This window comes from Desmodus rotundus, chromosome 3 (genome assembly GCF_022682495.2).
Source record: "Desmodus rotundus isolate HL8 chromosome 3, HLdesRot8A.1, whole genome shotgun sequence".
NCBI lineage: Eukaryota > Metazoa > Chordata > Mammalia > Chiroptera > Phyllostomidae > Desmodus > Desmodus rotundus.
Genome location: NC_071389.1, coordinates 84,279,782 through 84,293,866, shown reverse-complemented (window position 1 = coordinate 84,293,866; position 14,085 = coordinate 84,279,782). Strand labels below are relative to the sequence as shown.

Genomic DNA, 14,085 nt, shown 5'->3' with positions numbered 1-14,085 from the left:
TTGGCTCTTGTCTGTGTCTGGCAGGCAGTTATTAATTATTTTGACTATCACCCCCACTGTAAATGTACCTCATAGTTGCATTTTGGAAGTTACAGTACACCATCTTCAACCCCCTCAGATGGGTTCTCTCCTGCCACATGGGACTGTGCTTAAACTTCAACTTCTTAATGAACATTATAGGACCCCTTCCCCATGCAGGACAAGCAAAAGCAAAAACCTTCATATTTTCTCTTTTTTCGTGGTAAGCAGTTGGTTTCTATGAGGGGACTGGACTGGTCTCCACCTGGCCGGGCCTCTGGCCTTTGACTGACATGACCTTAGACAGATTCTAAATGCCCCTTCCTGGTTTCAGCACTCCCACAGCCCCCAACAACGAACAGATGCATTTTGAGACAGTGTGGTGCTCCCAGATCCCAGCTCCATACAAGGTTCCTCCAGCATGCCCCAGTACCTCTGAATAATTCCTTTTTGTTGTCTTGCTCCATTACCTTTCCTAACTGAAAGTGTTTTCTTGGTCAAAGGTTTCTTTTCCACTTTGGAATGTCTTACTAGACCAGTATCCAACTCCACCAACTTGTCCCAACTTCTTTCCAACAACTCTGATTCCACCCCAGCCCTGCTACCAGTGAAGTGGCCAAAGTTTAAAAATTCCAGGATGTGCTGTCATTTTTCAAGTATATTTTATTGATTATGCTATTACAGTTGTCCCATTTTTTCCTCCCCTTTATCCCCCTCCACCTTGCACCCCTCCTCACGCCAGCATTCTGCCCCCCTTAGTTCATGTCCATGGGTTGTACATATAAGTTCCTTGGGTTCTCCATTTCCTATACTATTCTTAACATGTTTCTTATTCCCTGTACCTTTTCCCCCTATTCTCCTCCCAACCTCCTCCCCACTGAGAACCCTCCATGTGATCTCCATTTCTGTGATTCTGTTCCTGTTCTAGTTGTTTGCTTGGATTGTTTTTTGTTTTTGTTTTTTTTAGGTTCACTTGTTGATAGTTCTGTTTGTTGTTATTTTACTGTCCATAGTTTTGGTCTTTTTCTTAGATAAGTCCCTTTAACATTTCATATAATAAGGGCTTAGTGATAATGAACCCCTTTAATGTGACCTTATCTGGGAAGCACTTTATCTGTCCTCCCATTCTAAATGATAGCTTTGCTGGATAGAGTAATCTTGGATGTAGGTCCTTGCCTTTCATGATTTTGAATACTTCTTTCCAGCCCCTTCTTGCCTTCAAGGTTTCTTTTGAGAAATCAGTTGATAGTCTAATGGGAACTCCTTTGTAGTTAATCTCTCCTTTTCTCTTGCAGATTTTAAGATTCTCTCCTTCTGTTTAATCTTGGGTAATGTAATTATGATGTGCCTTGGTGTGTGCTTCCTTGGTTCCAACTTCGTGGGGATTCTCTGAGTTTCCTGGGCTTGCACGTTTATTTCCTTTGCCAGATTGAGGAAGTCTTCCTTCATTATTTGTTCAAATAAGTTTTCAATTTCTTGATCTTCCTCTTCTTCTGACACCCCTATGATTTGGATGTTGTAACTTAAAGTTGTCCCAGAGGTTCCTAAGCCTCTCCTCACATTTTTGCATTTTTGTTTATTCATTCTGTTCTGGTTGAATATTTATCTCTTCCTTCTATTCCAAATCTTTTATTTCAGTCCCGGTTTCCTTCCCTCCGCTGTTGGTTCCCTGTATGTTTTTCTTTTTTTCACTTTGCATAAACTTCATGTCTTCCTTTATTTTGCAACTGTACTCAATCATTTCCACGAGTACCCTGATCACCAGTGTTTTCAACTCTGCATCTGATAGGTTGTGTATCTCCTCATCACTTAATTTTTTTTTCTGGAGTTTTGATCTATTCTTTTATTTGGGCCATATTTCCTTGTCTTAGTGCACCTGTTACATTGTAAGGGGCACAGCCTTAGGCATTCACCAGGGTGAGGCAACCCATTTCCCTGGGTTGTGGTGCTGTATGTGGAGGAGGTGTCTAAGAGGGAACAATGCTGCTTGCTTGGCTCTCACCCCACTTTCAGTCACTTCTCTTACTTCCCACAAGTGGACTGTGCCATTTCAGATGCTGATGCTTGAGTGGGTGGGCTTGTGTATTTTCTAGGATCCCATGGGCCCCTCCACCAGACTCTCCTGTGAGACTGGGAGTTTCTCCCACTGCCACAACCCCCATAGGTTTTTACAGCCAGAGGTTTTGAAGCTTTCTTTTCCCATGCTGGAACCCTGGGCTGTGCAGTCTGTCTTGCTCCCCAGTTGTTCCTGCCAGTTTACCTGCATGCTAATATGGATAACCCAGTCCACTAGCCTCTGCCTTGTCACATGTCCTCACCACGTCGGCTTCCCATCTCCACCCCTCCTACCAGTCTAGGTGAATGTTTCTTTAACTTCTTGGTTGTTGGACTTCCATACAGTTCGATTGTCTGGCAGTTCTGTTTGTTTTATTTTTCTTAAAGATTTTTGTTTATTTATTTTTTGAGAGAAGGGAAGGGAGGGAGAAAGAGAGGGAGAGAAACATCAATGTGTAGTTGCCTCTTGCACACCCCCTACTGGGAACCTGGCTTGCAACCCAGGCATGAGCCCTACACTGGAAATCGAATCACTGACCCTTTGGTTCACAGGCCGACACTCAATCCACTGAGCCACACCAGCCGGGGCTGTCTTTTGTTTATAAATTGGTTGCCATCCGTCTTTTTGGTTGTGCAAGGAAGTGAAGCATATCTACCCATGCCTCCATCTCGGCCAGACTCTGTACTGTCATTTTGTCCCAATATCACTGCCTACATTAGAAGTATAGTAGCAGAGCCAGAGTGGAGGGGCTGTGCTCATTTCTATGAATACACAAATAATTTGCAAGCCAGACAAGCACCTTTCTTCCATCCCCTGCCATTTTTAAAATAAAAGAAGTTCATTATTTGGTTTACATGTGAAATTGGTCTAAGGCATCTCCTCCATGGCTTTCTCTGGATCTTGTTTGTGCTCTCCCTTGGGCCCTGATAAAGCTGCAGAAACAAAGTTACAAGCTCATATCTTTTTCTTCCCTTTTAGGGATTCCTTTTCTCTACAACCTTTCTGCACAGTTTATAAATGAGATGACCCTGTGTAGTGTTTATGTATTAGCTAAGTTAAAGGCAATAAAGAACTCTATGCTTCAATAATCTACTTTATTCTCCTTGAAAATATAGCACACAGAGCTCTGAAACCCATCGTGGCTTCAGCTATGTTCTCTGCTTACTTCTCCACACTCCCATGGGCTCTTGCAATCTGGATGTGATGTTAGCCAGCTGTTAGAACCAAGGCAGATTTTGAACTGTGCTCTACCATCTTTTAATAAAAAATAGTCCTCTTAATGTTTTTTGGGGGGAGGGAGAACTAGTACATGTTTATTTTAAAATTTTCAAATGAAGAAAAACATCATGAAAGTAAGAGTCATACACTTTCTAACTACTCAACATTGTCAACATTTTGTTAAGCATTCTTTAACATCTTTGAATATTGTCTTCATTTTTTTATTGCTGCATAACAATTACCAAAAATTTAACAGCTCAAAACAATACAAATTTATTATCAAACAGTTTATGTGAGTCAGGAATTTGGGCACAGGTTAACTGGGTCCTTTGCTCAGAGCCTCAAAGTGTTAGCTGGGACTGTTGCCCCATCTGAGGTTCAGCGCTTCCTCAGGTTCTTGGAAGAACTCAGTTCCTTGCAGCTTTAAAACTCATATAAGTGGACATCTTCTTCAAGGCCAGCAATATAATGTCTCTGTTACTTTGAATCTCTGGCTTGTTCTGTCTCTGTCCTCTAAACTCATATTTAAAGGGCTCACCTGATTAGGCCAGGCCCACCTTGGTAATCTCTCATTTAAGTCAGTCAAAAGGTTAATTTCCTTACTTGCAGCTGCAAAATCCTCTTTGCCATGTAAAGTAACACAATTTTAGGAGTGATATACCATCTTATTCATAGACATCAAGGGGAGAAAATTATACAAGAGTGAGGGTCATTTAAAATTCTGCCTTTCACACTTATTTACATACGTGATGAACATATACACTATATATGGTGTTCTATAGTGTGATTTTTAAAAATTAATGGGCCACAGGTACCTTTTCTGTCTAATAAATATAGACCTGCATTTTTATGGCTGAATAGTATTCTACTTTGAGTTTCAAATAATTAATTACATATTGAGCTATTGGGCTGTTTCTGGTTTTTCCTTCTTATAAATAATGCAAGGATGAATATTCTATGTACTTGCCATCACATCTGTGTGATTATCTCCTGTGTGCAAATTCCAAGGACAGGGGTTTCCTGAGTCAAAGGAGACACTTTAATATCAGTGTTGTAACATACCTTCACGGGTCCCCAAGCAGTACGTGGTGCCGCTTCATTAAGGAGGCTCTGCCTTCAATGAAGACTTTCTGGGTCCTTTGTACTGAAACTGCTGGATTATTAGCATCCTTGAAAGGACCTCCAGAAATCACTAACTGTCATTTCAGGAAGCACATGGAAAGTAACATAAAGCAAAAATGTGTTCACTTGCCATCTCCATCATTATCTGTCCCACATTTAATTCAACTTGATTAAATAACTCTCAATGAAATGGGGGCTTTGTCTTAATTTTGACACTGCTTCTTTAGAAAGGGCAATAAGGAAAGTAGATCACTTTGAAGGTTTATAATCATTTTCATTTTAAAGGGACACTGCACATTTTGGTGGTATAATGGGAAGTCAGGCTTCAAATGATGACTGAGAAAATATAAAACTTTGAATCTTAAAAACAAACAAAGGTTTAATTACACCTGCCTTGCTAGGTGCCCTCACCTTTTAATCAACCATTACTTTGCAAGTGCCTCCCAAGAGCCAGCTTGGTGCTGAGAATGTGACGGTGAACAAGACAGAGCTCCGAAGGGAATCCATGCACTCTGCACAGGCGCGCTGAAGCCACAGCATGAAAGCAGAGTGGCTATTAAGAATCTAGACAAAGAAGCTACCAAATAAGAATGAGCCTTCAGGAAGCATTTACATTTCCCAACCTGAAGAGTAGGTAAATGGAATTCAGAAATGTCTGTAATTGTTAGCCTCTTTCATGGGAGAACTTGAAATATAAGACAAGTATGTGTACCCAGAAATACTTAACATCCAGCCTAAAGGGAACCCTCTCGGAATGAGCGGCCCAGAATACACGTTCCCCGGCCATTGCTGAACAGAGAACAGCATGCTGGAAAAAAGCCCCATGGCTCCCTCTGCTCACAGCCACGCTGGGAGCCCAGCCATTGCCTTTCTGTGTGTCGACTAAGACCCAGCCCCTGGAACTCTTAGGCAGTGGGTGAGGTAGACAGCTCATAGTTCTGTCCATCTCTCTCACTGCCTACAAGCTACTGACCCTCTTATTAAACTCTTCTACCCTTAGGTAAGGTCTCAGTCCTAGGTTAAAGTGGAAGAGATCATGAATAAATAGTTAGATATCATGATGAGCGAAAACAAAGTTTTCCCCACCTCCTGGTCATTTGAAAAGAAATATTATCCTCGGGAGAACCAAGATGGCGGCGTAGGTAGACACACTGCGCATCCTCGCACAACCAGAACTGACAGAAAATCCACGGCAAGGGGGTCCAACACCAAGGAAATACAAAATAAACATTCATCCAGAAGGTAGGAGGGGCGGAGACGGGCACCAGGGTGGAGAGCACTCACGTGGCCGTGGTGGGACTGAGACTGGCGGAGTGTGGGATGATGCGGCAGGCAGTCCGAGCACTAGCAGACCCTGCAACCCTACATTTGTGCAAACCAAGAGGGCCGGACTCAGAGTGGCAGAGAGCGGGGCAGGCAGAGCAGTGGGTAGCACCCTGGGGACCCACATTCACACACAGATAAACCAGGCGAACGGTGGGGAACGAAGCAGACTGCGCAACCCAGGGCTCCAGCTCTGGGAAATAAAGCCTCAAACCTCTGATTGAAAGCGCCTATGGGGGTTGGGGCAGCAGCAGGAGAGACTCCCAGCCTCACGGGAGAGGTCGTTGGAGAGACCCACAGGGGCCTAGAGTGTGCACAAGCCCACCCACTGGGGAACCAGCACCAGAGGGGCCCAGTTTGATTGTGGGTATCGGAGTGAAAGACTGAAATCCGGAGGAGAATGAGGCGGGCGCCATTGCCCCCTCTCGGCCCCTCCCCCACGTACAGCCTCACAGCACACGACCAGCATTACCCCGCCCGGGTGAACACCTAAGGCTCCGCCCCTTAAAGTAACAGATGAGCCAAGACAAAAAAAAAAAAAATGGCCCAAATGAAAGAACACTTCAAAGCTCCAGAAAAAATACAACTAAGCGAGGAAGAGATAGCCAACCTATCGGATACACAGTTCAAAGCACTGGTTATCAATATGCTCACAGAATTGGTTGAATCTGTTTGAAAAGTAGATGAAAAAATGAAGCCTATGCAAATAGAAACAAAGGAAAATGTACAGGGAACCAATAGTGAAGCGAAGGAAACTGGGACTCAAATCAATGGTGTGGACCAGAAGGAAGAAACAAACATCCAACCAGAAAAGAATGAAGAAACAAGAACTCGGAAAAATGAGGAGAGGCATAGGAACCTCCAGGACATCTCGAAACATTCCACCATCTGAATTATAGGGGTGCCAGAAGGAGAAGAGGAAGAACAAAAAATTGAAAACTTATTTGAACAAATAATGAAGGAGAACTTCCCTAATATGGCAAAGGAAATAGACTTCCAGGAAGTCCAGGAAGCTCAGAGAGTCCCAAAGAAGCTGGACCCAAGGAGGAACACACCAAGGCACATCATAATTACATTACCCAAGATTAAACGCAAGGACCTACATCCAAGATTACTGCATCCAGCAAAGCTATCATTTAGAATGGAAGGGAAGATAAAGTGCTTCTCAGATAAGGTCAAGTTAAAGAAGTTCATCATCACCAAGCCCTTATTATATGAAATGTTAAAGGGAGTTACCTAAGAAAAAGAAGATCAAAAATAGGAACAGTAAAAATGACAGCAAACTCACAGTTATTAACGACCACACCTAAAACAAAAACAAGAGCAAACTAGACAAACAACTAGAACAGGAACAGAACCATAGAGATGGAAATCACATGGAGGGGTGTCAATAGGGGAGTGGGAGGGGGAGAGGGGGGCAAAGGTACAGAGAATAAGTAGTATACATGATAGGTGGAAAATAGACAGGGGGAGGGTAAGAATAGTGTAGGAAATGTAGAAGCCAAAGAACTTATAAGTATGACCCATGGACATGAACTATAGGGGGGAATGTGGGAGGGAGGGGGTGGGCAGGATGGAGTGGAGTGGGGGGGGGAATGGGACAACTGTAATAGCATAATCAATGAATATATTTTAAAAAAAAGAAAGAAAAGAAATATTATCCTCAAATAAAAGTTTTTACCTGAGATCTTAAATGCAAAGCTTGTTTATCTTGTTCAAGGCTTAAACTTGCCCAAGATATTTAAATTTCAGTAAGGAAATTCTGGGGCATATTAATCTAGAATGGTAGTATATTGGTGGAAGCCAGGGTTGGTAAACACCACATATTGTATAGGAAGCAGGACTGTGTCCATTTAGGATTGCAAATGTTTCATTGCTGTGTTTTCTGGATCTCTCGGCCTGATGGTATGAACTCCACCATCCTAAAAGGAGGCTAGCAGTCATTGTTTAATACAGTGACCTTTCTTCCAGCTTCAGAGCAAAGATAGAGGCTCTCAAGTGGGAACCAACCTCATGTTCCTGCCCCAACACCTCCATACCCTGATTCTGATCTACATCTACACCTCCCTCCCCCACAAACAATACCTTGCTCCCCACACCTGTCCACGGTACTGCTCTTGATCTCTTGCATCCTTGGTATTGGAGCCTCCTTTCATTCCATCTCTATTTACTCCCACTCCTTCTAGACCAGTTTTTCCCCTCTATGAGCTGACAATCTCCCCTAATATAAAAATAATCCAAACAATCTCTCTTACATAGCATTATTTCTAGCCATTTCCCTATCTTCTCTTCTTCCCTTCACAATCTAGACCACTCTTAGGGGAGAAATCTACACTGCATCTCTCCCCTTCACTCACTCCTCCTCAGGCTGTTGCCCTACTCTCCATCACCTGTAAAGATGCCAGGGACTTCTTCTTCATCCAATCCTGACTGTCACATGTGTATTTCAAAATGCCTCTTGGGTTCCATCTCCTGGATTTGCCACAGACACTCAAGTTCATCACGTCCAAAATAAACCTGTCACCCACCCAACACTGCCTCCTTCAACATGAACCTTGTTCTGTTCCTCCTTCATTCAGTCTTCATAAATGTAAAAAGTCCTCCTCAACTCATCCGATTCCCTCACATCTCCATAAGCCATCATTGAACCTCCAGTGGCTCCTCTCCCTTTCCACTGTGATGACCACCTCTGTAGTAAACATATTTTTGACCCATTGCAACTATTTGTAGTATTTAGGAGCAGGGGTAATTTGGCTCAATCTCTCATATTGCCTGTTCACACATCTCTCACAAATACAGAATTTCAAATTTAATTTTCCCAAGAATAAAGCCCAAATATTTAATTTGCGATAAAAGGGTCTCACTACCTCATCTTTACCTGCACCATAACTCAGACCTGGGAGTTCTATTACTATCTGTGTGACCTCAGGCAAGAGTCTTAACCTCTCTGTGCTTCAGTTTCCTCCCTTGCAAACTGGGGAAAATAACAGTGCCCTTCTGATAGGGCAGTAGAAACATCCAGAGTTAATTACAGAAAGCTTTTAGAATGATGCCTGGCACATATTAAGTGTTATGTGTATTTGTCAGCATTGTGATTTGCTGTCCACCCTCACCCATCACCCTCTTCTCTCATGCACACAAATATGCAAAAAAAAGCTACCCTCCAGGCACAGCCACAGCACATATTTCCCCAAATATACTGTGGATTGATTTCATGCCTTCACAGCTTTGTTCTTACTCCATTTGTTGACCTGTGAAAGTCCCACTTACTTTTCAGGACTCAGTTCAAATATCACTTCTGCTGTGAAGTCTTTGCTTATGCCCTGAGAGTTTCCCACTGAGACCTATTGCACCCCAGATGAATTTCCACTGTGGTATGCATCATATCAATTATTTTTAAAAGTCTGAGAGTTACCATTTTTTAGCATTTATCACATGCAGGACGTAGAGTGCTATAAATATATTATCTTGTTTAAGCCTCATGGCAAACTTATGAAACATTTGAACAATTGGTTTAAGTTTGCCATTTCTCCTAGATTGTGAGGCTCTTTATGGTCCAAAACCTACATCTTGATCTTAATTGAATCTCCAGTACATAGCATGGTGTCTGACACATAATGGGTGCATAGTTAAATAAATACCTCTGAATTGAGCCAAAGTTGAGCTGTACTCAGAGAGATGGGAGCATGCACAAATTAATAATGCTGAGGGACAGTTAGGAAAAGGATAGTTAGTGATTGGATTTGAAATTCATCAGTGCTATAAACAAAGACTGCTGCAACTACTTCACCTCCTGTTAAATTGTTATTACTATATGAATGTTTTCTGTAGTGTTCTGAGTGTGGATGGGTTCACGTGCTCTCATTTGTTTCTGTAGCATCATATAATTTCAGGTCTTTCCAAGGACATAGTAATACAATTCATGATGACATTTTGTTCCATGCTCTTACCTCCAGGGTCACTTGCAAAGTTGTGACAAGTTTTGCATGGCCTTCAGCTCATAGGTTATCCACCTTGATGAAGGGTAAAGATACACTCACCCCGACAACCTTTCCTTCATGCTGAAGAGCAAATGGAAATTTGCCACAATTATAGTGAGGAGTCAGTGTTATAGTTTCCATGGCAATGGTCTAAACTGGTAAACACAGGCATTTTATTGCTTAATTGTTACAAGGGATATGCTTTATAAATCTAATACACATAAATATAAAAGAAATGCAAAGATGTATGTATTTTATTTTCAATTAACTTTTTCCTATCATTTTAGCATGTAGTACGTTATGTTTTATTAGGCAGCAGAGAATGATTAATATCAAAACTGTTTAATGTGCTAATTAGAATATCTCTGGGGAGACTTGAAACAGATTAGCTGGAAAAGAGCACTGTCCAGCCATGTGAGTGCCCCTAGGGGCACGAATAGGAATGGATCTGCCCAGCAAACTCAAGTCTAGAGCCCAGAATATTTCTGGGAGTCCTCAATTAGTTAATCCTTTCCAATAATTAGTAGATGGTATATTCTCAGGATTTGGGTCACTTTTTAATTTTTTGGAGCATTGAATGTGATGGGAAATTGGTTCTGACTGAAGTGGTGTTTTCCAAGGAACTACCATAGCTGGAATGAAGCCTGGATGACGAGGCCTGATCTACCTGTTGGGTTTGGAGGTTGGCAAGCTGTGGACAGCACCCCTCAGGAAAACAGTGATGGTAAACCTGCATCCTTTCTGAAGGAGCTATTTAACTGCTGATCTTCATTTTGCTTTTATGATTGCCCTTGATGTGTGGGAAACACTCCCAGTGGGAACCAACCTCGAAAACATGCTTCCTGTGCACATATGCTGTAGTAACTACCTGCCAATCAGGGTTAATTTCATTTCCTTTTTTTTCTTTTTCTGTTTTTTTTTATTGTTGTTCTATTACAGTCGTCCCAATTTTCTCCCATTGCTCTCCTCTGCCACACCCATCTCCCATTCCCACAGTCAATCCCCACCCTATTGTCCATGTCCATGGGTCATTTATACATGTTCTTTAACTTAATTTCATTTCAATGGTTGGCTTTATGCTGATTACTTTATAACTTTTAGGGAAAAAAGCGTAAAACTTTACATACATAATTCATCTATTCCTGCTTTGATAAGCAGTTTTGAAGAAAAGGAGAAAAAATATCTGTGTAAGCACTTTTACTAGGCTATAAAACATACTTCCACCCTCCTTGGTATACAGCGGTAAGAAATAAGGCAGTAGAGAAATAAAGGTCTCAAAAAGTTTGTGTTTTCCCAGAATCTAATTTCTTTTTATATTATGTGATTTCTGTCAAAACTTGAGCATTTGTCAGGTAACTTGCAAACGATGCTTAGCAAAGAATAGCAGTATGACTCCCCCACCAGATTTTAATAAAATCACATCATAAGCCTCTATTTATCTCTAATATGATGATGAAAGGCAATGGCCTGGGAACATTATGTTTATTTCCTCAGGTTGATATGAGAAATTGGTGTGTGTGTATGTATACAAGTACATATATATAAACATTCATTACGTATTTATAAAAAAAACTCAGTGGATTTTAAGGGAGAAAGTTCAACACTTTCTGGTGTTCTGGGTTATACAGGGTAGTGGAAAAGTAGGTTTTCAGTTGTTTTTATGGAAAATAATACAATAATTAATAAATAATAATAAAAGAATGAACTGTGTGTTTTGCATACTGTCAACTATAAACCTACTTTTGCCTCACCCTATATAATGAAGAGACTTTAGAGATGATTAATAGCAGTAAATCTCTTATTAACTAGAGACAACTGGTTACAATTTTAAAACTTTGTAAATAAACAAACAGGGTCTTATTGACTTTCTCAGTGCATATTGGGCATTGGTCAATGTGTGTGATTAGTGTCCAAATTCTCTTGGCAGGTGTTCTCAATGTCCAAAACACGAAACAAACAACAACACAACCCCTGAGGACATATCCCATTTCCAACATCCCAGATGCCAACTGTAAAAGCATATAAATGTTATGTTACCCAACAGCATGGCACCCACACTTGAGTATGTGTTTGTAGGTAGAAGAATAGACACAGGAGCAGTGATTCCCTGCATTTTGTCATGGCTTCAAATTTTGCTTTGAGGAGACATTTCCAACAAAACAATCCTGATTACATACGTTGGTCCTCTGCCCTCCCTGGCACTGAAAGCACTGGGCTAAATCAATGACGAACCTGACGAACACTTGCCTCTGCAGAGCCACCTCTATGCTATGTAAATGTGGACAGACTTGAAGACACAAACTCATCCTCTTTTCCTCTATACAATGCAGGGATGTATCGGTGTGGCCCAGCCTCTGTTCAAGCCATTAAGCATGGTCATGTTTGCTTCCAGTTTGACGCACCCTTCGTTTTTGCAGAGGTAAGTGGGACACCAGGGAAAGTGCTGCTTTCTTCCCAGACCTCTAAACACCTCACAGAGTAAGATACTGAGTTTTTTTGCTTCTAAATTTCCAAGGCATGTGGCACATGCTTTGTGCCTACAAAGTTAACTAGACATCATTCCAACCTCCAGGCTATTAATTCCAAATGCAGTTCTTAGCTAACGTTTTTCTTTCCTGGATGTTTTGAGATTATTTTTCCCTCAAAAGCAATTGCTTTACTAACCACCACACTCTATGACTAGAATGAGTAAATATCTACTATTAACAGGCAACAGGCATTGTGCTGTGGGGAATTCAGGGGCCTATGTCCTTAAGAAATTTGATTCTTGATGAGGGGTAGAGTATATAAACACTTCAAAAGTTAAATAATAATACAAGAGATGCTATGGAACTAACTGTCAGATGGGCAACTTAGATGATAAATAATCTACATTTATACATCCAGATTCATTGTATGTATCAGTTCCTGGCCCTGAAAAATATGGGCCAGGAACTGAAGTAGGGGAGCAAAGGCCATAAGACCATGTCTCGGGTGGGAGGGTGACATGAGGACAGGCAGTAATGACACCTTGGTGATAGCCACAGTAAGATGAGCAGGGTGTTGCCAGAGCCTGTAAGAAGCATCCAGATGCTGACTGCAGGAATTAGTGCCTGAGCTGAGTCTTGTTAGGTGATTAGTGGTTATCTGGGCAAAGTGGGTAAGAAAGAAGCCAAAGGAAGGAAAGAATTTCACACAGGGAGGATGACTTGAGCATCCAAATGGTGTGTTGGAGACATTCAAAGCTCACAAAAAATGATGCATCAGTGGGTGTCAAAAGATGACAGCTGAAGGAAGTAGATATGAGGGACTTAGGTCCTGAGAAGTGGGAACTCCATCCTGTAAATAAAGGCATTACCACAGGGGAGAGCCGTGAGATTTGTGGAGCACGGACTGGATGGGACTGTCATTGAGGTGGGGAGACCAGCTAAAAGGCTGTGACATTACTCCACACCAGAGAGGACTGGACAAATGACAATCAAGGATGAAGGAGGAAGCAGGATTGGGAAATATTCAGGAAGTATAAAAAGCATAAATATTTAAACAGCAAAATCAGAAATGTGAAATACACAAAACGAACAGCATTTCTCCCACTATATCTCCCATTACAGTTTCTAGAAGCCTTGGAAGAACAAGCATATCGTATGTGGAATTTTATTTCCTCAATTTTGCCTTGGGACTTGAAGATTTATCTAAACCTCCCAGTTGCCATCTAATAGTTTATGATGCTATGAGAACCTCTTAATAGAAAATCACTCTAAAATCCACAAGGCCTTGTTTTTATACTTTTCTTATGCTTTATTGCTGCAAAGAGGGAGAGAGGAAGGAACCTCCCTCCAAGAGCAAATTGCCTAATACTATTAAAGCAAACACTTTTGCTATTATTAAATATAGATTGGGGTGTTTTGAATGTCATCAGGGTTTGCAGATTATAATCACTGCGCTCATCACTGCATACTTGTCTGGCAGAGTGTACAGTCTGTTGCTCTGGTACAGGCTGAGCTCCAGGGCTGAGTCATTTATAAGAGACATTTGAGCTGTTGAAAGGGGTATGAAGAATCTTTTCTCAATGGTACCTGAAATAGGACACCACAGGGTGCGTCTCATGACTCAGGCTGTAGGCTGCGTCCTCTCTTCCCATTCCCACTTCCTGGCTGTGTAAGCTTGCCTCTCACTACTTACCCCAGGTGGGTCAGCTGGATTCTGCCTTCTCTTGTCTCTCGCATGCTTTCTTGGTCATTCCTTACTCATTTCCGGGCCAGAGCAAGCATCATGTTTATTGATGTTTTTGCTCTTGTCAGGAAATTGGTCTTCTTTAGCAAGGCAGAACCCCAAACAAGAGGGGTTATGCATAGAGAGCATCTTACCTCTGTCCCTTTTCCTATCCTC

At 41.7% G+C, this 14,085-nt stretch overlaps 1 protein-coding gene across 1 annotated transcript in view; it reads left to right on the top strand.

Moving 5' to 3' along the window:
* F13A1 (coagulation factor XIII A chain) overlaps window positions 1–14,085 on the top strand; it is a 196,191-nt gene that overhangs the window by 126,224 nt on the left and 55,882 nt on the right. The window contains exons 9-10 of the mRNA XM_024552286.3: window positions 10,338–10,441; window positions 12,048–12,136. Of these exons, the coding sequence (XP_024408054.2) occupies window positions 10,338–10,441; window positions 12,048–12,136 (193 nt within the window). The remainder of the gene's footprint in view (window positions 1–10,337; window positions 10,442–12,047; window positions 12,137–14,085) is intronic.